Here is a 25997-nt window from a genome sequence, read left to right on the forward strand (position 1 = left end):
AGAACTATAAAAAATATAATCCGAAATATTGAGTTAAGCTATAAATCTTTCTTTTTTTTTAATAACTGTGTTTTTAATGTTTTGAACCTCTGACAAAAGTGAAATATCTCGATTAATGTCAATTTGTCAATCTGCGAAAAAGTCCCTTTAATTGGCTATTGGACTTATAAGAGAAAAAAGTAAAACTATCGCTAGGCGTAAAATTTATTTCTTGGTAGCTGAATCTCTGCATTTCCCTTAACACATTTGCGAATACCATAGGTAGGTGGCAAATGATAAGCAGACGGTATGGACTTCCTAAGATCTATATTAAAAGTATGATCACCCAAGGAGCGCTACTGTATCGGGCCCTGCGGACAGTGGTTCCTACGCTATTTTGGGCACAAGCGAACATTGGGTCCTATGTACTTTACAACCCGAACATATGTTCGTACGTTTTATAAACACCTTGAACATTGATTCTTACGTTAGTTTGACACCCCGGACATCGGTGTCTACGTTATTTAGACAACGTGAACATTGATTCTTATGATATTGGACACACGGACATATGTTCCTACGTTACCAAGAAACCGTGAACATTGATTCTTTCGATATTTAGACACCCGGACATCGATTCATATGTTATTTAGACACCGTAAATATTGAATCGTACGATATTTTGACACACGGACATGGGTTCCAACGATATTAATAAAATAAGACACCTTGAACATTGATTCTTACGATATGTTGACACCCGGGCATCAGTTCATACTTTTCTTAAACACCGTGATTATTGATGCTTTCGATATTTTGACACCCGGACATCGGTTCCTACGTTATTTGATCACACTACATTTATAACGCCACCAATGCCTGTTCCTGTGTAGTATTAACAGAATAATTGTCGATTTTAAATACACATTCGAAATTGTTTTGAAACTCTAGTTAAATTATGTATATGACATGTATAACATTCAGCTATGTTCAAAATAAATATAAAATTATGTGTTTTATGTTTATCTGGTAGTAGGCTTCGACCTTGGTATAGATGTTGTCAAGATTGACATTTGGGCAAATTTTTATCAAGATTGTGCAAGCATGTGTCCACTTGTGTATTCACGAGCTAAAATTTGAAGAGGTTTGACACACGACGCTGGACATATACTAACCTAAAAAGTTCACCTTGAGCATTTTATGCCGAGTTGAATTAAAAAGTTTAATAATCGTTCTTGTTCCTGATTGGCACAATTTTATTACACAACTTTCTGCTGTGTTCAGATATTTCATGAAAAACTGATGCCTTAGGCAAATGATCCACAAAAATGTCGGTCAAACCTAGGTGTGGCTGGGTGCTGTGACTGGGTATATGGGGTATTTCAATACATCAACTGTGTGAGTATCCAAGTGTTGTAGTTTTAAACGCTTTAATCAGATTTATCTCCTTATGAACCAAATCTTGGGCTAAAGGACAGACTGATTGGTAGATAATTTGCTTAAGGACAGACTGATTGGTAGATAATTTGCTTAAGGACAGACTGATTGGTAGATCATTGGCTAAAGAACAGACTGATTGGTAGATAATTTGCTAAATGACAGACTGATATGGAGATTATTTGCTAAAGGACAGACGGATTGGCAGATCATTATTATGTTCTGATTTACCATAACAAGTGAGTCAGTCTCAACCCACTTTTCTGAATTCTTGCATGAAAAACTAAACCCTAGATCATCAAAACAAGCACAGTTTTTTAATGTTTTATTTCATTTTTTGATTTATGTATGATCAATAAGGTAGTCCATGTAATCACTGTCCCCTGATTCACTGGGATCAACTATGGAAATCCCCTTTTCTGCCCCCTCTCGGTCCGTGGTTGTGCCTTCTTCGGTGTCAGACCCAAACTCCTTTCCTTCAGCCTGTGCAAGTTTCCTCTTGGACTGGGACAGAGAGATAATGTACTGAAGGCTGTACTTATTGTGATCGCAGCTGAAATATACCAGGCCAGCATGTGAAAGAGCATGTGGAACAGAACATTGAAATAACAGAGGGAGCTAAGGACCTTGTTTTGCTTGTCATGATGTCATTCATGCATGGTCTTAATTTGTTCTCATATGTCAAATAGTTGAGCATATTTGCACGGTCTATTATATTCTAAAACTTTGTCAAAAATTGTATGAATTGTCAATATAGCTCTTAAGCTGTCTTATACTAATGGTTCAAATGAATCTTGAGTAACAGTCTTATTTAAAACTACCAGTTAAATTAACGCGGTATTTTTTGCAGCAAAACTTTTATGGTCTCTCACCAAAGCAATGTCCTAATGAACTTCACAGGACAAAATTTACATACAGAATGAAGAATACAGTACTTATTACAAAATATAAGCTTACATTTTTCCTATTTCCTCAAGCTTTCTCGTCACATTTTTCTGCAGCAGTCGTAGCGAGGTCATCACAGACTGTGACCTCTGTTTCAGTTTCGGTCCATGCTGCATCAACAGCTGACGCGCCCAGATTAAGTAGAACTCAATGTGAGCTGTAGACTCTATCAAGGTCGCGATGAAGGTCATCAGCTTGTCCACATAGACGTCTGGAAGGTTGGCAAGGATTACTTCCACTGAAAACCAGCAGAAATGTTATATTTATAAGAATTAACATCATATACAATTTAAAAGCTAAAAAATAACATTTAGAGAAAAAAAGCAAGGCCCTGTACCCAGCCCATCTTTAGAGTCCTTTTTCTGTTCCTATCAGCTCAAGACACAAAATGCTGTGAGTAGATAAAGGAATAAAATTTTGACTCATAAAAAGTAAAATTGATCAGTGAACCAGAAGAATCACCAAACTATTACTTGAACAATAACAGCAACATATACCAGTTATAACTGCCATGATAAGCAAGGAAGTACCTGACTACATAACACAGGCCTCAATCTGAAATTATTATAGTTTACATACAGCTGTTTCTCCCAAATGACCTTAAAATGTCTGAAATTTCACCAAAAGTTACATTTTAAACTAAAACATACCAATACATTTCTCTGTAAAGTAGGATTTTTAAATCGTAAGACAGTAATTTCATTGGCAAATGACAAGATATTTCCCCACCCAAGGCTATAGATGGCATACCCCAGAGCACAGTGGGGTCCCTCTCATAAGAATACATTTGAGCCTCCCTCTGTGAAAATGGGGTTTTATACCCCCTTTTTACAGAGCCTGGCCAATGTAAAATAGTTGTATCTAGACTGAGCATATGATGTCTCCACAGGGTTATGACTTAAGAACCACATCTGGGAAAGAAAAACCCTATCCCACTTATAAGTGGGTTCAAACTCTCATTGTTTAAAGTTTAAAAACTATGTAGCATTAAAATTGGGGAAAATATAGCTCCAGGAAGGACAGATCACTTAAGTCCAGCAACAAGATACCAGTTGTTTATAAAGGTTATAATAATCATTGTTACCATCTGAGACTGGTATCATTTCTAGCACTTCCTGAATCAGCTGCTGCTCGTTCAAGCGGAAACTAAGCATCAGGGCAGTGGAATACTCTCCCTTAGCCAGGGAACTCTTCACACTGGAGGGAGTGATGTCCAGCTCAAGGTCAAAAGGGTCAAACACCAGATTGTGGTCCAGAGAATAGATCAGTAAACCTTCAGTGGTAGTGGCTGCCCAAGCTCGACCTAAAGACATAATTATTACATGAAACGGTTTTATTTGCAAACAAGAGCTTTCACCATAGGATGACTTATGCCCCCTATAAACGCTTGATAAAAGTTATGAGCTTTTTTTTAAACCTAAACGCAGATTTTGAAACCTAAACGCGGACCCTAAGTTCAAGGTCAAGGTCACAGGGGTCAAAATTTGTGTGCGTATGAAAAGGCCTTGTCCATATACACATGCATGCCAAATATGAAATTGCTATCTGAAGCGACATAGAAGTTATGAGCATTTTTCGAAACCTAAACGCAAAGTGTGACAGACAGACGGACGGACAGACGGACAGTCCGATCCCTATTTCCAGGGGCATAAAAAAACTCCTTGAATTGAAAAAATGATAGAATCAATCATTTTGAACTGTCCTTTTGCAAAATGGTGAGACAATAAGCAATTGCACAATATTCATAAATATATACTTTCTTATAGAGATCAGATTTATGCCAAATCAAAATCAGGTATAGTTTTATAACAAGAGGGCCTAAGGCCTTAAGGCGCTTACATGAGACCCCCATGAATTGAACTTTTTTCAGCTGGTATTGTCTCATCAGAACCATATAAGGAAAACCACCCTGCCCCCTCCAAGCATGTGTTTCAATGGACAATTTTCATTTTTAAACTCGGCTGGGTCATATCATAAGAAAATAATTTCTGAGCAACTTTCATGAACATTCATGATCATTGGGCTTAAAGTGTGACTTCTTGAGTGTTTACAGGCTTTTGCTTTAAGGTCACTATGACAAAACTTGGTCAAAATATTTTCCCAATACTATCTTGGCCGAGTTTAAAATTGTGTGACCTGGCTTTTTAGCCCAATTTTAAACTCGGCCAAGATAGTATTGGGAAAATATTTTGACCAAGTTTCATGACGATTGGGCAATCAATATGGCCTCTAAAGTGTTCACAAGGTAAATGTTGAAGATGTGCTTGTAAAAATTCGAAAGATAAGCTACCAGGGCTATAGATAACTTTTGGTGTATATTGGGTAATTCACCCCCTGTTTTTGACAACAATAATTGGGGTTTTGTAAATTCAATAGTTTTAGCAAAAATTTTCACCCCCTACTTTCGAGCTTAATTGGGTTTTTCACCCCCGTTTTTTTTTAACTCAATTGGGTAATTAAGGGAAAGACATATATAATATCATCAAAATCTACTAAGGTTACTATATTATTTATACAAATGGAATTCAAAAAGGTACCTGTACATAACAACAAACAATTACTAAATTTCTGATCAAAGTTCATTAATTTTTGCGTTGAATAAGACCGAGTTTGTGAAAATCGCTGCACAATTGATGAAGTTATGCCTGTTCAAAGCTATGCACCCCGTTTTCTGGTCATTTTGAGTTGAATACCTTGAAAATGAAAGTAGAAATCGGACGGGTCTACGAATAATAACAAGTATACCCCAAAGATGGATAACCGCTGGACAGACTGCCTTCATTTCTTCATAGGACGGCATATAAACTATCCGATACATTTTTGTACCGAAAATAACCAGTCTTAAAAATACGCTGATGTTTGTAAGAATTGCGTTTCGTGATGCAAGGTTTTTTACTGGAATTACGTTATTAAATTTGTATTTGCGTTTTTGTATGCTTTATTTTGAATTTAATTACGTTTTTGGTCATTTTAATTGCGTAATAACGCAAGTACGCTTGTTATCTATAGCCCTGAGCTACACTTGAGTTAAAGTTCAAAATATAAATATCATATCCAATCTTTTATAAGTAAAATATATAAAATCTCAGCATAAAAATGATTTAACTATCATTATTATTGAATATGATAATATAATTGTTAAAATCTTTTTGTGAGCATTGCAACTTACCAGTCGGTGAAAATTGTACACTGGACACTCTCACTTCTGGTTTCCAGTGCCTAGATGACATGTCTCCTTTCTTGACCCCTGAAAGCATAAACATGGCAACTACAAGGTCAGTCTTTACTAGAGATATAAGATAAGGTGATGAACTCTCATTAACCTAAAACAAATTTTCTAAAATAAAATTCATTTTAATTATTGAATACTTACCTGCTATCCCTAGCTATACCTTTTCAAAGGGTTTAGCTACTCCAGAAATCTTCAAGTGCCGGAATTCGGCCACCTTTCCTACTGAAAACAGATCAGGTTAAACATAGTACAATGTAACCTAACCGGAAATCAAGAACCGTAACTCATCTTTCTTTTCAAATTAATTATGAAAATATAAAACAACAATGAGCGGGGTTGGGAGGTGGGACTTACCGATAGCAGGTAAGTATTTAATAATTAAAATAAATTTAATTTTAGAAAATTTGTTTTAATACCATGAATACATACCTGCTATCCCTAGCTGATTTTGTAGCTATGGCGGGAGGTTCTCGTTATAGTTTCCCATCACAGCAAAAACCTATTATCAGGTTTCTCAGCCAGAGATATTCGAAATGTGTCCTCATACAATCTTCGTTAGTACAATATTGTACTTAGTTTCTGGATAGCACGAGTACATTACGCCATGGAAGAAACTACTGTTTGAGCAACCACAAGAGGACCCAACATATATAAATTGTCCTGTTGACACTCAAGAGAACGAAAATAGAATGAGGAAAAGGTGGTCGGATTCCTCCAAAAAGCAGCTTGGAGCACTTCAGAAAGTGGAACATTATTAATATATGCCCACAAAGCCGAAAGAGCTCTTAATTCATGCAGTCTAATCTTAAACAGGGATAAATCCCTAGATGACAGAGAAGAGTAAGCCTTCTTAATGGTCGAGGCTACCCATCGAGAAATAGAAGCCGCAGACACATTCCCTCCCTTTTAACGGAATGAAAAGTCTCTAACAAGAACCTCGAATAGACTTTACTCTTTTAAGATAGAATTTTAACGCCCTGACTGGGTAAAGAAGTCTATTATCATCTTCATATTTACAAGTATTAGAAAGACTGGAATTTTGAAGGGTTTATAAGCCATGGAGGGGAGTTGATTTTTTGCAAGGAATCCTGGCTGATATAACAAAGTTACAGATCCATCTGAGGAATCAAAACGAAAATGACCATTCTCAATAAAGAGAGCATGAATTTCACTTCTCCTTTTGGCTGAAGCCATAGTAAGAAGAAAAACTGTCTTCCAAGTTAGGAACTGTATAGAAGCTTGCTCTAGAGGTTCTTATGGAGCCTTAGTAAGAGAATCAAGAACACAAGCCAAATCCCATTTAGGTGCAAGTGTACGAGAAACAGGACGTTTGAGTTCCATAGCTCAAATAAGTTCCGAAAGTTTGGATCAGCAAATACTTGTGATGACTTAGTAAAAGCCAAAGTATGCGAAATCATAGATCTGTATCCTTTGATGGAGCTAAGAGAAAGTTTCTTATCATCAAAAAGATAGATGAGAAAATCAGCTACACGTCTAGCAGAGGGATTGAGGGGATCAATCTTCCCTCGAATACACCAATAAGAGAAGAGTTTCCAGCGAGCATCATAGACTGCTCTGGTGGACTTCCTCCTTGCCGAAGCAGCGAGGGTTGAAGCCCTGACAGAAAATCGTTTCTTCTGCAGAGATTGCCTGATAATGGCCAAACGTGTTAGTGGAACATTGCTGGATCCGCATGTAGTCTGCCTCTTTGAGACAGAAGATCTGACCTGTAAGGAAGTTTCCTGGGATAATCGTACAGGAGACTGAGAAGATTGTTGAACCAAGCTCCCCTTGGCCACTAAGGAGCAATCAGGAGTATGCGAAACGCACTCACCCTGATTTTCTCCAATATTTGGGGAATCAGAATGGGTGGAGGAAAGGCGTAGGCGTCCAGTTGGTCCCAATCAAACGAAAGCGCATCTTCTGCCCACGCTGCTGGATCGTACACTGGACTCACATTCAGTGGAAGCCTGTGGATGTGTCTGGTCGCTAGTATTGACCAGTGACCGGTCACCAGACCAGTCATCAGTAACATATAAACGGTGACCGGTAGTTCGGACCGGTGACGGTCTCTATTGACTGGTGACCAATGGTTCTGACCGGTGACCATTGCCCGGACCGGTCTCGGTTGACCGTTGGGTCTGACCGGTGACTGGACTGGTCTCCGTTGACCTGTGTTTCTGACCGGTGACTGGACCGGTCTTTGTTGACCAGTGACCAGTGGATCTGACCGGTGACCGGACCAGTCAATGTTGACCGGTGGGTCTGACCGGTGACCGTACCGGTCTCTGTTGACTGGTCCGGTACCCGGTGACGTACCGGTCATGAAATGACCAGCGTAATCACCGGATAATGACCATATGGCGGTTGCCAATTGGTCTGGCATTGCAGACATTCCCAAAAGTGTCGGACCGTCGGACCTGACTGACGTTTTAAAGACAGGTCCGATTGAAAATGCCATGTTGCCGGTCCGAATGTCCGGGAAATAATTCAAGAAGAAAAGTTGATTTATTTTATTGAAGTCGTTCCAGTGTGCCATCATTTGAGAACAAATATTCCTGGGCATTCCGGAATTTTGCGCTTGGTACCAATATCGTCCGGTCTTTTATTTATCGATTGGTTAGCGGCTGGCAAAGAATGAACGGTAACTGACGAAACCTCTTCGCTACTTTCTGAAAAATCTCACGATTCTGCGAAATGCTGCTAATGTCCGCCATCTTGAAATTTTAAGTGATCGATTTATAGCAATGTTAAGCACTGCAGTAGCATATTGTAAAGCAACATGTTAACCGAATTATATATTGATTACATATTTGCTAGGTTACTGGTTACTCGTTTACATTTTCTACATTCAGACGATATGTATAAGGCACATTTTATTACATGTGCAAAACATGTACATGTTTTCAGACTGTCGTATTCGGATACAGTATGATTCGTCAATTTTAATTTATTTTCGACGTTCTTTTTAAAAATTTTATAGAATGACGATACACATGCGGTGATACGGATGGTATGGTTAATAATATTTTGCATTGTAGTCACCAGAAATTGCAACTAGAAATACTACAAAAAAGTACAATTAGCTAGGTCACGGGGGTGTCCCCCATAGGGACTCGGCCCTTAATCCCCGTTGGGGTCCTGCGGTCCCAGACCCCTAGCTTATTTTTCCCGATTTCAAATTTGGGTCAATTGACACCCCTGGAATTAAGAAAACAAATATGTAACCATACAACTTATCGACTTAGGAAAACAACCAACACTTAGTATTAATGGAGCATCTGAGTTGTTGCCGAACGACATAACACTTAACTTCGCAAATATATAAATACAATATATATGTTTGTACATTGATGTTTCGGTCCTATGAATCCCAGTCCGGTCCTGCAAGTTATCTAAGACTACCGGACCGGATGTCCTGTGGACTTAAAATACTTTTGGGAATGTCTGCATTGGTCGATGTCCTTGACCAATGCCATCAGGCAAAGACCGGCTGACGGTTGTCGCCATAAGGTCTGATGTTGATCGACTTTCCGATCGTAAAGTACGATCGCCATCCTGCCTGATAACCGGTGACTGATGTTGCAATTGATCATCTGACGTCTGTAAAGCCACCGGGCAAAAACCATCCGTTGATGGTACTCTAGTCGTTTCCTGCTCAAAAATGTTCTGCGATGTATTGCTTTCTGCCAAACGTCGTCGTCCCATGAGCTGCAAATAGAACATTTCTGGTCAACTGTACACAGAGTGCAAGATAAACAAGTGTTTTGGTTATCCCACGACGCTTTTAAATGACCACAATCGCCACGTAATTGAAAACTCATTCTAATTTCTTACCTAGAAAATAGAAAGAATTAAGGCAAGAAACAATATTTAATAACAATTATGATGAATAACAATAGTTAAACATAAATAAATAAACTGTACAATATATATAGTCAATACTTTTTGACTACCCCATGAAAAGCTCGTGCACAAAGACACGAGCACGTAGAAAAACCCGGCAAACTCTGAAAATAACAATATTTACAACGAAATTTAAAGAGAAGATTTCTGAATGTTGCAGAAATGACAAATTAAGTAATTTATCAAATTGGAAACCCAAAACACCACGCAGAATTGAAAGAAAAAAACAATTTCCACAGGAGCAGAAAAATGGCTGTCTGTCTCGGTGTTTATCCAGACAAGGAAGATGAGTTACGGTTCTTGATTTCCGGTTAGGTTACATTGTACTATGTTTAACCTGATCTGTTTTCAGTAGGAGAGGTGGCTGAATTCCGGCACTTGAAGTTTTCTGGAGTAGCTAAACCCTTTGAAAAGGTATAGCTAGGGATAGCAGGTATGAATTTATTATATTAAAACATACATACAGAACATGAAATAAACATTTTCTGTAATATAAACAACCAAATGATGTATATATTAAGTTTTATTTCTTATTTTAATTCACATAAAACAGTGTTTGAAAATATCTTTAACTAAGGAATCACTGGTAACCAAGGTAACCAGTGGGCAATTCACATAAAACAGTGTTTGAAAATATCTTTAACTAAGGAATCACTGGTAACCAAGGTAACCAGTGGGCATACTGACCAGGCAGACTGACGTCTGTCCCTTCTGTAGAGTCTACCAGGGCGAGGCTACCAAACTCAGTCATCTTCCGCTTGTCTAAAAACTCCTGTAATACAATGTACACGAGCTTTGTTACTACACAAAACATTATCCCCTACCAGGTTTATCAGTGTTCTCAATACAAATTTGTGTAGCCAGTTATATTTTCAAGGTAGCCAGTGACTAAGAGCTCAAATGGGCGCTTTTGCGCTGTTTTGAATTAATATTTTGCTGTGAAGTAGCTGGCGCAGATTGTTTGTAACCGGTTAAATCGCCAGCTGCTGGTGCATCCGGAGAACAGTGAGTACAGTGAGTTAAAGTTGTCAGAATAAGAACAAAATCTCCATAAGTTTTATTACGCTTGCTTAAGAATTTTTTTTAAATAAGAATACATCGCCTTTAACTTCTCTTCTGCTTTAACAGTGTAACATACTTTTTCTGTCTGTCACCTAATAATATGATCCCAAAGATATATTTGATGTTGAACATCTGTGGTAGTTATATATATGCAGTTTATGTAAACTTAAAGATGAAAATGTATACATCACAACAAAAAATGTGACCATGCCAGAAAACTACATTTTCAACTTTTTACTGCATAATTTTGAAACATTTTTAAATTTTTTGTAAGAAAGGTCTGCATCTAAGCTACCTACACCAAGAATTACAACACAATTACTTCATCCAAACTCCAAGGAAAGGGAGATTAATCCTTCCATTTAAATATTTACCTCCATTCCATCAAATGACAAGTTGCATGAGATTTCAAATTTCTTCATCAGAAGTTTATCAGCTACCGAGTAAATGCAGACGTTCTTAGATCTACCGGCCGCAAGAATGCAGTTTCCGTCTGCTGAGTAACATATAGTGTTGAACGCCCTGAAAAATGACAAACCATATAGTAGTCTAAGCATTCCTTGTTTCATGGTTTAATTTTGATGTCATAATCAGGTGTACAACCATGATATAAATACCCTTGAAATAACTTTGGAATAACTTTACCTTACAAAGACACTGTGAAGTCAGACACAGACTTACATGATTTCAGTATTAACATGTTAATTTTGACAATTTGATGTTGTTGTGTTTTAAAAATATTTAGTGTTTTTAATATTATTCATCATATTTTAGAAATGTATTGAATAAAGATGACTTAATTTGTTGGAACTACCACTTTATGCTATTGTTTAGACTCAGGGTTCATTTTTATTTTTTGTTAAGTCTTGTCAACTGGTATTCTTCATATTTTCTCATTTTGCACACATATAAATTTAACAGACTATACATGTAAAACAAAGGCCTTAAGACAATTGTTTTTCTATTGAATTTTTATCCTATTTCAAAATATAAGACTTGGGAACTGTGCTAGTACATGTGTATATCAGTTACAAATTTATTGAAGGATAATATTTATTTATTTATAATATTACAAAAATGTGACATATACAAATAATTACATATTTTTATTGATGTATATGATTAAATAAAGATTTAAACATAACTAAATAACATGAACCAAGTCAAAAAGCCTGCAAGTTACTTGCATAGTTGACAACTTTTTGATCATTAGCCCTTTCAGTGCGGGAACCGAATTTTGAAGGTCTTTGCAAACAGTTTGGATCCAGATGAGACGCCACAAAACGTGGCGTCTCATCAGGATCCAAACTGTTTGCTATTCTGATAGTATTCTTCGAAAAAAATCGAAGAAAATGCTAATTTTAGAAATTCAGCAGACGACATTTTAGCAGAAGACAAATTTCCCAGCATGCAAAGGGTTAGGTATCAGGGTGCAGGATCAAGTGACTTTGTGAGGTTCTCAAGTCAACTTTAATGGATATTAACACAACAGTTAGTGGTGTTTTCTTTCGAATAACTTTTTTAAACAATATTTCTTAGGAATTTCAACTAGTGCATAAAAGACAGTTGTTTTATCCTGCTTATGGCAATGTGAAATACATCAGAATTACTTTATTTAATAAGCCTGTGTTCTTGGGCAAAAACTCAATCTATACTGCTGTATTCATGTCTTCAGTTATGTAGCACTCACCATAATATTTTGGCACCAATTTCAGACGTATTCAAGGATATATATTCTTTAATCTTAAGAAATCTGGAAAAACTGCAAAACAAACTTTTTTTGCACTGAAGATTTTTGCGAAGGTATTTCAATAACTTGAGATTCTTGCAAAATAAAGTTTGTAACAGTATGTTTACATTCTTTCCAGCCAGTGTGTAAACCTCTGAAAACCCCGTTGATCCTGCACCCTGGGTATTGCAAATAAACTAGAATAAGTGAACAGACATGAATATTTGTCAAGGATTTATTTCACAACTATCTGTCATCATCACATATCTCCAACACATACAGCAGTTTCTAGATCAACTCCCAATATGTGCTTTGTCATGCAAAAATGTGTCTTAGGCCATATGCAGCCAGTGTAGATCAAGACCATCCTGCACCATCACACAGTCTGGTAAAGAGCTGCCCTGTCCGCTAATTAGATCCCCAAAACTTAAGTGGCTTCAAAGCAAACAGAGAAGCTACTGACCACAATGCCCAGACTGATCTGTATCAAAGCTGCCGGAATAAGACATAAGACCAATTTTAACAGGACGCGGCTCATTTTATACAAGTATTTGACCTACTTTCCAAATGCAGACTTCTTGGCTGTTATTTTCTCTTCCTCCTTTCTGGAGTATCCAATGTCATGGCGACCTTCAATGGTTCCCAGCTGCTTGCCCTCCGTTGTGTCCCAGAACGAAATCTGAGCATTGAGGCCGGAAACTGCCAGCTCCACACCACCAGGGTGATAGGCTACACACAGTACTGCAACATGCAACAAATAGTCTCTTATATTATTGAATATATTAAGAATCGTCTGTTTAAATAATAGCAATTAATATTATATGGTAGCTATTGGTCGCTTTCAATAATAAATATACAAAACGTTTGCAAACATTATTTAAAAGAAAAACATGAATACGAAAATAAGTTTCTGTGATTAATAGATTATTTGATTTCAATGAAGTCGAAAAGTTGAAATAAATATCAATTGGTAACAGGTGTGTAATGAATAATTGAATATTGTGTTTTACTAAAACTGGACAGTTTTTAATTTGATCTTCTTGGGAGCCGTTACGATATTTATCACAAACATACCAACATGGCTCAACAAAGTCTAGAGTTGTCCAATGAGGACTTTCTTTTGCATATTTTGGTATTACTGGTATTTACATAAATAAAACAAGAGATGTGTTTGTCAGAAACACAAGGCCCCCTTATGCGCCTCTTTGATTTTTTTTTACCTTTGACCTTGAAGAATGACCTTGACCTTTCACCACTCAAAATGTGCAGCTCCATGAGATACACATGCATGTCAAATATAAAGTTGCTAAGTTCAATATTGCAAAAGTTATGAAGAAGGTTAAAGTTTTGGTTAAAGTTTTGGGACACACGAACACATACAATGACAGACAGGCCGAAAACAATATACCTCCGATCTTTCGATCCAGGGGCATAAAAACTTACACTTGGGAGAAAGGGGCTGTACAATTCAGTCATGTCATGATTTTGAAATAAAATTTTCTATGTTATAAAAACTGTCATTTCTGTAAACTCTTATTCAAACTTAAATGTTGGGAAGTGAAACATATTGGTCTGTACAAGTGAAAAATAAGATCATGTGGTCGACATTAAAGTTGAATGTTAATTTTTGAAGAATACTTTTCATTAATTAAGAGAGATAAAAAACAAGGGCTGTTTGTAAAACATGCATGCCCCCAATATGGGCTGTCAGTTGTAGTGGCAGCCATTGTGTGAATAAGTTTTATGTCACTGTGACCTTGACCTTTGACCTAATGTAAGTTATCATTCGGAAACCATTGTACTATTTCGAGTCACTGTGACCTTGACCTTTGACCTAGTGACCTGAGAATCAATAGGGGTCACCTGCCAGTCATGATCAAGGGGGGAGTGAGAGGGGGGTATAATGTGGGGTGTGGTAATTTATTAGATGTTCAAAAAAAAAAATTCGGGGGGGGGGGGGGGGGGGGGTGGGTTGGCCGGGGGGGTAGGGGAAGGGGGGGGGGGGGGGGGGTGAGAGAGGGTATAATGTGGTGGGGTGGGGTAATTAATTAGATGTTTAGAAAAAAAATAAATTGGGGGGGGTAGGGGGGTTAGGGGGCTTTGAGAGGGGGGTATAATGTGGTGTGTGGTAATTTATAAGATGTTAAAAAAAAAAAAATTGGGAGGGGGGGTGGAGGGGGGTGGGGGGTGAGAGGGAGGTATAATGTGGGGTGTGGTAATTTATAAGATGTTAAAAAAATATATTTTTTTGGGGGTTGGGGGGGTAGGGCGGGGGTGGGGGGTTGAGAGGGGATATAATGTGGGGTGGTGGTAATTTATTAAATGTTAAAAAAAAAATTGGGGGGTGGGGGGGTAGGGGGAGTGAGAGGGGGGTATATGTAGGGTGTGGTAATTTATTACATGTTAAAAAAAATTGGGGGGGGGTGGGGGGTAGGGGGAGTGAGAGGGGGGGTATAATGTGGGGTGGGGTAATTTATTAGATGTTTAAAAAAAAATTAGGGGGGGGGTGGGGGGGTAGGGGGGTGGGGGTGAGAGGGGGGTATAATGTGGGGTGTGGTAATATATTAGATGATGTTTAAAAAAAAAAAATAGGGGGGTGAGGTTGGGGGGGAGAAGGGATTCTGGTTGGGGCGTGGGGTAGTGTTAAGGTGGAATCCATTGTGGTATTCAGGTAAGTGTTGTTTTGTCAAAGTAATAATAAAATGTGATCATAAAAAATAACAAATGATCGCACACTGAAATGAATAAATATCCTCTTATTTATAAAACATGAAATTTAAACTTATTGCATTTGTTTCCCCTGTATAAAAGAAAGATATAATAGTGTATTACCTCCCCTGTCCTGCTTATATTTATATTTATCAACAAAATTAAACATTAGCACAAAATTAAATATACAAAATATACAAAAAAATCTCATATTCTGATAATATTTTTACTGATCCACTTTAATTAACTCAAATGATGATGTTTCATTGGACTGATAATTATAGATTTAGGATTACAGACCAGTTGCTTCAGTTATATTGTTCAGAGTTCGCCCTGTTGGCCGCGTATGCGTTCTTGAGTTATCATCCAAAAACCATTTTACCATTTCGAGTCACCGTGACCTTGACCGTTGACCTAGTGACCTCAAAATCAATAGGGGTCATCTGCGAATCATGATCAATGTTCCTATTAAGTTTTATGTTCCTAGGCCCAAGCGGTCTTGAGTTATCATCCGGAAACCACCTGGTGGACGGACCGACAGACCGACCGACATGTGCAAAGCAATATACCCCCTCTTCTTCAAGGGGGGCATGAAAATCAATTGACAATACAATCTGTTTTTGGACAAAAATTATCTAGAAAGTCATATAATTGTTGCCTACCATGAACATGTAACATAACATTAAGTGTTTCCCGCATACTGTTTGACAACACATAGAGAGTTACCCTGACCCCCTAAGTACCATGTGACAACACATTGAGTGTTTCCTTGGCCCCCTTGTGTTCAAACACGTCCCAGATCTTGACTGTGTTGTCCCAGGAGGCTGAGGCGAGCTGGACCTGGGTGGGGCTGAAACTGAGGGAGCTGATGGGACCCTCGTGACCAGCAAGCACCTGGCGACAGAAAAGGAAGAGAACTTGTAAGAAGAAAAATATTAACACACTGCATGCACCTTAAGCTAATGTCACATTGACACAGGTTTAGATTTATAAAAGTTTTCTTCCAAAATTGTTCCAGATGCTAGCTAATGTGTCATGTATTACCTCAAGCAGTCTGCCTGTCTGCATGGACCAGACGAATATCTCAAAGGAGTCCATGGCGCCTGCACACACTATATCACCACTCGGGTCTATTGCTAGGCATGAGAACTGGGTTGGTCGTGGGGAGGTAAATGTTCGAAAGTTGCGGTACCTGAAATGTTAATAGCAATTTTCCAGGGAGATAGAAATGGTAGCATTATGCACACGAATGTTGGATAACCACTAGACAACAATGCATTACCATTACAATAAGATGGTGTTCCTGCTTTGTCTGTACTTCAATAGTCCAATGGCCCAATAGTTTATTACAGATTCGCTGACAATAGTTCTACATATCGTCGCTGTCGTTCTCAAACCTCGTAGCTACAAAATGCCTACTTTTCAGGAGAGAGAAAAAACCGTCTCATTTTTTTATAACGATGTTTTAGAAATTGAAATTCTGTAAAAATACCAAACAAATGAAGCTGCAAAATACGGTATAAGCCGTAGACGCGTAAGTCATACTGATAAGTCATACTGACAGTCAGTCATGGTAGCTACGATATTTTGTCACCACAGTTTTGTCATTTTTATGAGGTACGACAATTGGTCCTGATAGGAAACCTTGTAGTTGCAAATTAAAAAAATTATACAAACGTTTTTCTCAAATTTGTCCAAACGAAACGACGTACCTATAGGTGAAATGGCGTCGCTACGACTTTTTGCCGGGAAAAAAGCCAACAATCATTCTACAACATTTCGTCACGTGGCTTTTTCAAGGGCTCTGATTGGCGTAGAGCTACGAGATATAGCACAAAACACGCGCCAGACTTAATAAATTCGGAAAAGACGAAAAAAATATTTTGAAAATTTTGGAGCTACGAGGTTTGAGAACGACAGCGACGATATAAACTTGCCTAAATGATAATCAACCTTGTAATACAAAGTACTTATTCTGACATTCAAGTTATCGAAACTGGTTCTATTCAAGTTGTCAAATTACTAATAAAAGAAAACAATTTTTCAAAAATTGAATATTTAAATATATGATTACTTTAGTTCTGAAAAAAATGTTAAAACTAACATTCTCTCACCTGTTCAAGTCAAAGGCTCTAACTGTGCCATCCAGTGATGAAGACAACACAACCTGGCCTTTCTGGTTGAATGTAACCCCTGTGATTCCAGCCAGGTGCTCGGTGAAGGTCACAAAACAGAACCCACTACTCGTGTTCCATACTTTGACCTGCAGGAATTATTAGTTTGACCTTTAAATTCAGTTGCTATGATAATTTCCAGTCAAGGAAAGTAGCTGAAAGGGTAAAGCTAGTTCTTCTAACAAAATATTTATTGGACAGTAGAACACTACTACTAGCTAAACTAAATAGTATTTTTATAAAAAACAAATTAATGCACTATTATCTATACTTTGTAAAATATAGGAAAAATGATCAATATTAATGTCTTACTGAAAATAAGAATATCAATATATAACAAGATATGTGTTTGTCAGAAACACTATGTCCCCTATTGCGCCGCTTTAAAGCTATATATTTGACCTTTGACCTTGAAGGATGACCTTGACCTTTCACCACTCAAAATGTGCAGCTCCATGAAATACACATGCATGCCAAATATCAAGTTGCTATCTTCAATATTGCAAAAGTTATTGCAAATGTTAAAGTTGGGGCAAACAGACAAACAAACAAACACACAAACCAACAGGGCAAAAACAATATGTCCCCAGCTATAGTGGTGGGGGACATAACAAATTATCTTTTTCATAAAATTCTCACTTCACTGTAAAATTTCAAATCTGTACGGCATTCTTTAAAAACACCGAGCAAAAAAACTCTTACTTAGTTAAATAAATATCTTCCATCAATCATTATGACAAATATGCCTGTACATACAGATATATCAAGGGAAAAACATGCTAAATGAATCTTTATAAAGTGTTGCTTCCTGAACAGCCATTTTAAAACTGAAATCAGTTCAGTTCACTATGGCTTATTTGTGATGACAATTTCTGATTTCCGGGATTGTCGTTTTAGAAATTTAGCTAAATACATGTTAACAGCCTAATGAGGGACGACACTTTCTGCCTAGACTTGATTTTGTTTAAAAGGGACTTCTTTTTAAGCCAAATATTCCATAAAAGAGGAAAGTGTCATCTCTGATTAGCCTGTTTAGACTTCACAGGCTAATCTGGGACAAACATTTACGCACACATGTATGTATAAAGGCAGATTTTCCTACAATAAGCCTAGTGTACTTAAACTGATTAAAGACAGTACATTACAAATAATCATTAAGGTTGTTCTTAAAACGACACTCTTCATACACCTGCATTTCTGGGTCAACCCAAACTCATCACTTGCAAAGTAGAGGACTACCAGTAAATTAATCATTGCATGGTAATTAATCTTTGCATGGTAAGGTACGAAACCAGCTTAAAGGAGGGGATTTCACACTCCTGTTCAAAGAGTCGGTAATTTCCACCCTAAATGGGCCAACAAAACACAACACTATAATTGGCCACACCAAATAATACAAGTCTGACTGTGCAACACTTCTCTTTTCCATCATCCCCGCAGTGGCAAGATTCTCTTCATCAGGTGACTAAGCCAGGCAGTTCATGCGCTGAAGTGGTATGAGCCTAAAGTGTCAGCCCCGATAAGCCAGGGCAGTCTGTAAAGCTAATCAGGGATGACACTTTCTGCTTTTTTTTCGTTTATAAGAGACTTCCTTTTAAACATATAACATTTCAAACTGTGAATAGATAAGAAAGACACTTTACCTTGCCATCGTCTCCTCCGGTGGCAAGATTCTGTGCGTCAGGCGAGTATGCGAGGCAGTTCATGTTGTTAAAGTGTCCCTGTTGTTTGAGCACGTACGTCTCACTCTGCCACTCCCACACCAACAGCTGACCCAGGCCAGAGCAGCCGAACGCGATCCAGTCACCTGACTTGTTGAACTCTATGCTGGCTATGTTCTGATCAGAGATGCTGGAGCAAGATTGCAGCAATAAGAGATTTTTAAATAAAGCAAAGGTCAAGATAGATATACCTGTCATGGTGACGATGTGGGATGGACATCAAAATAAGGCTTCACCTTAATTTTTTTTTAAAACAACAAACACATTTATGATATTTATTTATTACTTTAGCATTTGTGTCCACATTAAAGCCACACAAGGTTATGTGGTCTCATTAGGGGACAGTGTAGCTCCTTACCAGAATGTGTGAAAAGTAAATGTGCAGGCTGATCTGGAGCAATGCTGGCCGCATATGTTATTTGACCCATATTTCGCATGACTCAGCTAAATTCGAGGCAAAGATAAATGAATAAGTCCCTACTATGATGCCACAAGAAATTAAATAAACTCAATCAATACCTGAGTGAGTGAATGAGATTGAAATCTGGCATTTCATGGAGGAAGAATACACCGTCTTCAAAGCCGGTCACCAGAATGTGGGTGTTCTTGTGGAAGGCGGTACTCGTTACTTTCCCAAACCCGGCCTTATCTCCCCTGGCTTCCTTGTAGGAGTGCCTAAATGAAGAAACAAAACATTAAAAGGGGCTAATAAACTTAGCCTATTGCATGTCCTTGGAAGTGTGCCTTACAGAAGAAATACAACTTGTAAAGGGGCTCAGGGTATGGGTTATAGTAACTATTAATTAATTTTTATCTGACATTCATGAAGAAATGTCACATACATCATATTAAGCCATTTGATATTACATTTTTGCAAGAGAGCCTATTGTAGAATGTCTTTTTGGCCTTTTTGCCCCAAGGCAAAAGCACTGACCAGTTATACATGAAGACTTGATCTCAACATCGTCACATGACATTGACTCAAGAAGTGTTATTAAGACAGTAACAGAGGAACAAATGAATGAATAACAGGCAGTTCTAGAAATTTAAAACGTGATAAATAGCAACAAAAACAAGTAAAATGTAATACAATTACTCATTTTCTTTGCTTCATCCAATGGAGATTCAGACACATAATTAATTTTATATTATAAAACTCAATGGCAATAATGTTGTTACTTGGCTGTTCGTTTGTACAAAATCTTATCCACCATTTTGGCTTCTTCATCTTTTGTCATCCTTACAACCTTATCTGAAAGAGTGAGCCACAAACACATTAATAACATCCACTCTACATTTATATGAGCACTTAGCAAGAAATTTGATAAATTATTGTGGCATGTGGATAAAGTTTCAACATTATGTCATGATTTCTTAACAATGATGAGAAACAAATATCTTATTTCCAACCAAATAGATCTAACAATTTACCTGTAATATATACATAAATTTGATAAAATACCTCGTTAGTTCTAAAAAAATAAGTAATTAACGAGACAACCAAAACCCCATTCCTTGGCTATGGTGATAGATTTTTATGTTTGTTTGCCAAGCAAGTTGAATCATCGTATGGAACACTTTGTATGGAAATATTTTGATGATAAATCAATAGAATCCGTTAAATATTACTAAAACATGAAATGATGTCATAAAAATCAAAAGCTGATCAGATAAAGAAGTCCTCAGGCCTTGCTTATCCCCCTGAGTGTAAGAGTGTCAATGTGTGATCATGTGATCAAATGAGTACTGCTAGAGTGTCAATGTGTGATCATGTGATCAAATGAGTACTGCTAGAGTGTCAATGTGTGATCATGTGATCAAATGAGTACTGCTAGAGTGTCAATGTGTGATCATGTGATCAAATGAGTACTGCTAGAGTGTCAAGGTGTGATCATGTGATCAAATGAGTACTGCTAGAGTGTCAATGTGTGATCATACGATCAAATGAGTACTGCCTGTTGTACACCACTTTTAACAGTTGTCGAAGTAAAACATAAAATCAAATATTCCTTTTGAAAAAGTAGTTAAGAGAATACCTGAATGAATCATCAAAGTAAATCTCTTTGTGAATGAATGCATTTCCTTAGTATGAAACATTGTGTACTAAATCTGTTTTGTCCAGATGCATCACATCGAATGTTTAGAAACTTTATTATCGATAAAGACCCATTTGAATCATTTGTATTATTAGTCTGATTAAAATGAGGTTTGTTGTTGTTTTTTTGTTGATAAGATGATTCTAAGAAATGATTCATGCATGTTTTTCAATGTTTATGTTTTTCAATTAGTGGACTGGGACTTACTGAATATGATTAGAATTTACATTTAAGTAAATAAGAGACGAATCAACTTTATTCTGCTAAGCTAAGACAGCCTTTGACCTTCAAACTAAATACTAATGCATCACAACCTTTTGTTTCCTCAGCCTCATCTTCCCCATCTGGTGCCTCTATTGTGCTGGTTTCCCCATCTGGGGCCTCGAAAGGTTTGAGACCGTCCAGATCTGTGTCGCAATCCCAGACATTTAGGCGCCCATTAGCACTGATTGTGTACAGCTTACAATATTAGTCAAGAAAACAAAAACATAGTTAGGTTCCTTAGACGAAATGTATTGACTTAATATTGGCAAGCTGATTTTATAACGATAAGCCAGTTTCTGGACCAATTTGCAAAAGGACAACAATGTTCATGTACATCAATTATAATCTACACATGAAATCATTGCAGCATATTTATTGACATTGTTTTATTCAAATATCAGGAATATACAGGAAAAAAAATTCTAGTAGAACAAATGTCATTTGCTTGAAGACAAGTAGATTTTTTAAATGAGCTTGTCCACAAATAATTAAATACTTCTTTTAATTGCCTTTTACAGAGTTATACACTATTAAGTTCATAAATACAGGTAGGTTTCATAGGCCGAAGCAAAGGCTATAACAGAGTTTAAGATAATTCTGGCATTTGAAAGGATACATCTAGAGAATCTGCCTCGAAGTACGCCCCCATGATGACATCATTATGGCCGCCCATGGAGTACACGATCAGGTTGCTGAAGTGCTGGGCACCGAACACTCTGGTGTTCATGTCTTTGGAACCCACACAGAAGGCACTGAGTAGACATTAAAAACTTTTTCCATTAAAGATTTATATATTTTTTTTAAATGGAGCTGGCTCAGAATACTGCTAATCTTGCCTCGTAGAAAATGGCTATGTGCAAACAGCATAAAACCAGAACAGGTTCAGGTTTTATGCTGTTTGCTGCTCATCAGTATCTTATGGTTGGAAATGAAGCCTTTAAAACTTGAATCTAGTAAGAGAGGTCTTTAATTAAATATATAAATATATGCTAATATATATATTTTTTTAAAGAGAAAAAAAAGAACAACAGAAGAAGAGTTATGAAAAATGATAAGTTGTATAAAGTCGGAAGAAAGCATACTGGACTTGTGTGTTTTGCTGTATATTCACCATGATCTTATAAGATTGAAAAAAAAATAAACAAAAATATTTTAGAAAGATAAACTAACATTAGAGTGAAATGCATATAAGTGGACAAACATTATGAGAATTTAATCCGATTCCATTTTTGTTCAAAGATTTGTAATGTGTCATTACTGAGGGCTATTTCTTTCTCAATCTGGATTTTTAGCTTAAGACTATGGACAAAACAATTAAAATTTGGTACTTGTTTTTTGTATTTCATGTTAAGGATAAAATATTTCATCAATATAAGAATAAAATTCACAATATTATTACAGTCTATTGATTTCAATGAGTAAATTCCGAAACTTACATTTAAGAAAGATAGTTTAACGTTTAGTTGCTGTTGTTCAAGAAAAGATACTAATTGATTCCAAATAGGCTGGATGTGTTTGCCAAATATAAGTTGCTATCTTCAATATTGCAAAAGTTATCGCAAAACTTTAACCAAGGTTAAAGTTTTGGGACAGAATGACAGACAGACAGGCCAAAAACAATATGCCCACGATCATTCGATCCGGGGGCAAAAAAACAGAAAAGAAAATGATGAAATGAAAATCAAAAAGGCTTCATTATTAGTTAAAGTAAAGCTTAGTTCAGGGAAAAGAATAGTACCTGTAAAGTTAGACTAATTATCCTGCTTCTTACTAACCCCATGCAGTATGATATAGGGTAGTGAATTGATGATGGGCGAGAGAAATGCTCTCGCTTATGATTACCCCTTTCAGTGCAGGAACCGAATTTTGAAGGCCTTTGCAAACAGTTTGGATCCAGATGAGACACCACAGAACGTGGCGTCTCATCAGGATCCAAACTGCTTGCTATTCGGATAGTATTTTTTGAAAAAAATCAAAGACAAGGGACAAAAATGTCACAAAACCAGGTTTTCATTGTGAAGAAAAAATCTGATAAAGGGAGAAAACTCAAACTGAACTTTTGAAATGAACAAACAAAATTAACCCCCTTTGTAAGTTTGTTTAAAAAAAAAATCTATTTTTAGTCGTGGGCGACCTTGACATTGGAGATATTGACGTGATTCTTTCGTGCGACACACCGTCCCATGATGGTGAACAAATGTGCCAAATGATTTTAAAATCTCACAATGAATGACATAGTTATGGCCAGGACAAGCTCATTAATGGCCATTTTTGACCTTTGAACTCAAAGTGTGACCTTGACCTTTGAGATATCGACGTAATTATTTCGCGCGACACACCGTCCAATGATGGTGAACAAATGTGCCAAATGATTTTAAAATCTGACAATGAACGACATAGTTATGGCCCGGACAAGCTTGTTCCGCCCGCCCGCCAGCCAGCCCGCCAGCCCGCCCGCATTGCCAATCTAATAACCAGTTTTTTCCTTCGGAAAACCTGGTTAAAAATGCTAATTTTAGAAAATCAGCCGACGACATTTTAGCAGACGACAAATTACCCAGCATGCAAAGGGTTACACCATTTTACTAGGTATGTTGTTATAAGCTAGGTTTTAAAAAAGTACATATATTATCTAATGGTTTGATTTTTACACATACAACTAAGTTCACATCAGTCTGCATTGTTTCATCATTTAAAGACGATGGGACAAAAGTGTTTTCATTAAAAATTCAAACAAAGTCATAAGTATATATAGTATATAACAGTATATAACACAAATTGTACTTGCTTCCCCCCCTCCTCACCTAGAGTTCGAGGTCCAGTCCAGGCACACGGTTTCATCATATGGTCCGTAAAATGTGCGGTGCAGGACAAACGGGTTGTACTCCCTCGTCCTTCCTGGCGCGTGGAACACCAGCACCTTGCTCTCACGTGTAACTGCAAACTTTCTGTAAATTACAAAAGCATTATAAGTGATATATAGCTTTTTTTAAATCAATTTTAATCGCTAACTTAGCAGAGAGCTTAAAAAACATAAACACTGCAAATAGTTCACTGAAGATATGGCTAATCTTCCATATATCACATGGTATACCTTGTACCCTGGGTAAAATGTTACAATTAGTCTCACTCTGATAAAACAGGGTTTAAACAAGGGCTGTTTGTAAAACATGCATGTCCCCCATATGGGCTGTCAGTTGTAGTGGAAGCCATTGTGTGAATACGTTTTTTGTCACTGTGACCTTGACCTTTGACCTAGTGACCTGAAAATCAATAGGGGTCATCTGCCAGTCGTGATCAATGTACCTATGAAGTTTCATGATCCTAGGCCTAGTTATTCTTGAGTTATCATCTGGAATCCATTTTACTGTTTCGAGTCACTGTGACCTTGACCTTTGACCTAGTGACCAGAAAATTTATAGGGGTCATCTGCCGGTCATGATCAATGTACCTATGAAGTTTCATGATCCTAGGCGTAAGCATTCTTGAGTTATCATCCAGAAACCATTTTACTATTTCGAATCAATTTGACCTTGACCATTAACCTAGTGACCTGAAAATCAATAGGGGTCATCTGCCAGTCGTGATCAATGTTCCTATGAAATTTCATGATCCTAGGCGTAAGCATTCTGAAGTTATCATCCGGAAACCATTTTACTATTTCGAGTCACTTTGACCTTGACCTTTTCCCTAGTGACCTGAAAATCAATAGGGGTCATCAGCCAGTCATGATCAATATACCTATGAAGTTTCATGATCTTAGGCCTAAGCATAAATATATGTGTAAAGTGTTGTCCCAGATTAGTCTGTGCAATCTGAACAAGCTAATCAGTTACAACACTATACGCTTTCTGCACAGGCTAATCAGTTACATCACTATACGCTTTCTGCACAGGCTAATCAGTTACAACACTATACGCTTTCTGCACAGGCTAATCAGTTACAACACTATACGCTTTCTGCACAGGCTAATCAGTTACATCACTATACGCTTTCTGCACAGGCTAATCAGTTACATCACTATACGCTTTCTGCACAGGCTAATCAGTTACAACACTATACGCTTTCTGCACAGGCTAATCAGTTACAACACTATAAGCTTTCTGCACAGGCTAATCAGTTACATCACTATACGCTTTCTGCACAGGCTAATCAGTTACAACACTATACGCTTTCTGCACAGGCTAATCAGTTACATCACTATACGCTTTCTGCACAAGCTAATCAGTTACAACACTATACGCTTTCTGCACAGGCTAATCAGTTACAACACTATAAGCTTTCTGCACAGGCTAATCAGTTACAACACTATACGCTTTCTGCACAGGCTAATCAGTTACAACACTATAAGCTTTCTGCACAGGCTAATCAGTTACAACACTATAAGCTTTCTGCACAGGCTAATCAGTTACAACACTATACGCTTTCTGCACAGGCTAATCAGTTACAACACTATAAGCTTTCTGCACAGGCTAATCAGTTACAACACTATACACTTTCTGCACAGGCTAATCAGTTACAACACTATACGCTTTCTGCACAAGCTAATCAGTTACAACACTATACGCTTTCTGCACAGGCTAATCATTTACAACACTATACGCTTTCTGCACAGGCTAATCAGTTACAACACTATAAGCTTTCTGCACAGGCTAATCAGTTACAACACTATAAGCTTTCTGCACAGGCTAATCAGTTACAACACTATACGCTTTCTGCACAGGCTAATCAGTTACAACACTA

At 37.4% G+C, this 25997-nt stretch overlaps 1 protein-coding gene across 4 annotated transcripts in view; it reads right to left on the reverse strand.

The window, feature by feature from the left end:
• Positions 1 to 1726: 1726 nt before the first annotated feature.
• Positions 1727 to 25997, reverse strand: part of LOC127863431 (periodic tryptophan protein 2 homolog) — a 36448-nt gene continuing 12177 nt past the window's right edge. For all 4 annotated transcript variants that reach the window (XM_052402957.1, XM_052402959.1, XM_052402955.1 and 1 more), the window contains 16 exons: positions 24059 to 24202; positions 21871 to 22006; positions 21305 to 21449; positions 20074 to 20146; positions 19414 to 19569; positions 18817 to 19024; positions 17114 to 17262; positions 16044 to 16191; positions 15743 to 15893; positions 12851 to 13031; positions 10936 to 11083; positions 10187 to 10271; positions 5531 to 5608; positions 3446 to 3664; positions 2374 to 2599; positions 1727 to 1969 (listed from right to left, as the gene is read on the reverse strand). In XM_052402957.1, the coding sequence (XP_052258917.1) occupies positions 1759 to 1969; positions 2374 to 2599; positions 3446 to 3664; positions 5531 to 5608; positions 10187 to 10271; positions 10936 to 11083; positions 12851 to 13031; positions 15743 to 15893; positions 16044 to 16191; positions 17114 to 17262; positions 18817 to 19024; positions 19414 to 19569; positions 20074 to 20146; positions 21305 to 21449; positions 21871 to 22006; positions 24059 to 24202 (2458 nt within the window). In that variant the 3' untranslated portion in view covers positions 1727 to 1758. The remainder of the gene's footprint in view (positions 1970 to 2373; positions 2600 to 3445; positions 3665 to 5530; positions 5609 to 10186; positions 10272 to 10935; positions 11084 to 12850; positions 13032 to 15742; positions 15894 to 16043; positions 16192 to 17113; positions 17263 to 18816; positions 19025 to 19413; positions 19570 to 20073; positions 20147 to 21304; positions 21450 to 21870; positions 22007 to 24058; positions 24203 to 25997) is intronic.

This window comes from Dreissena polymorpha, unplaced genomic scaffold, assembly GCF_020536995.1.
Source record: "Dreissena polymorpha isolate Duluth1 unplaced genomic scaffold, UMN_Dpol_1.0 chrUn008, whole genome shotgun sequence".
NCBI lineage: Eukaryota > Metazoa > Mollusca > Bivalvia > Myida > Dreissenidae > Dreissena > Dreissena polymorpha.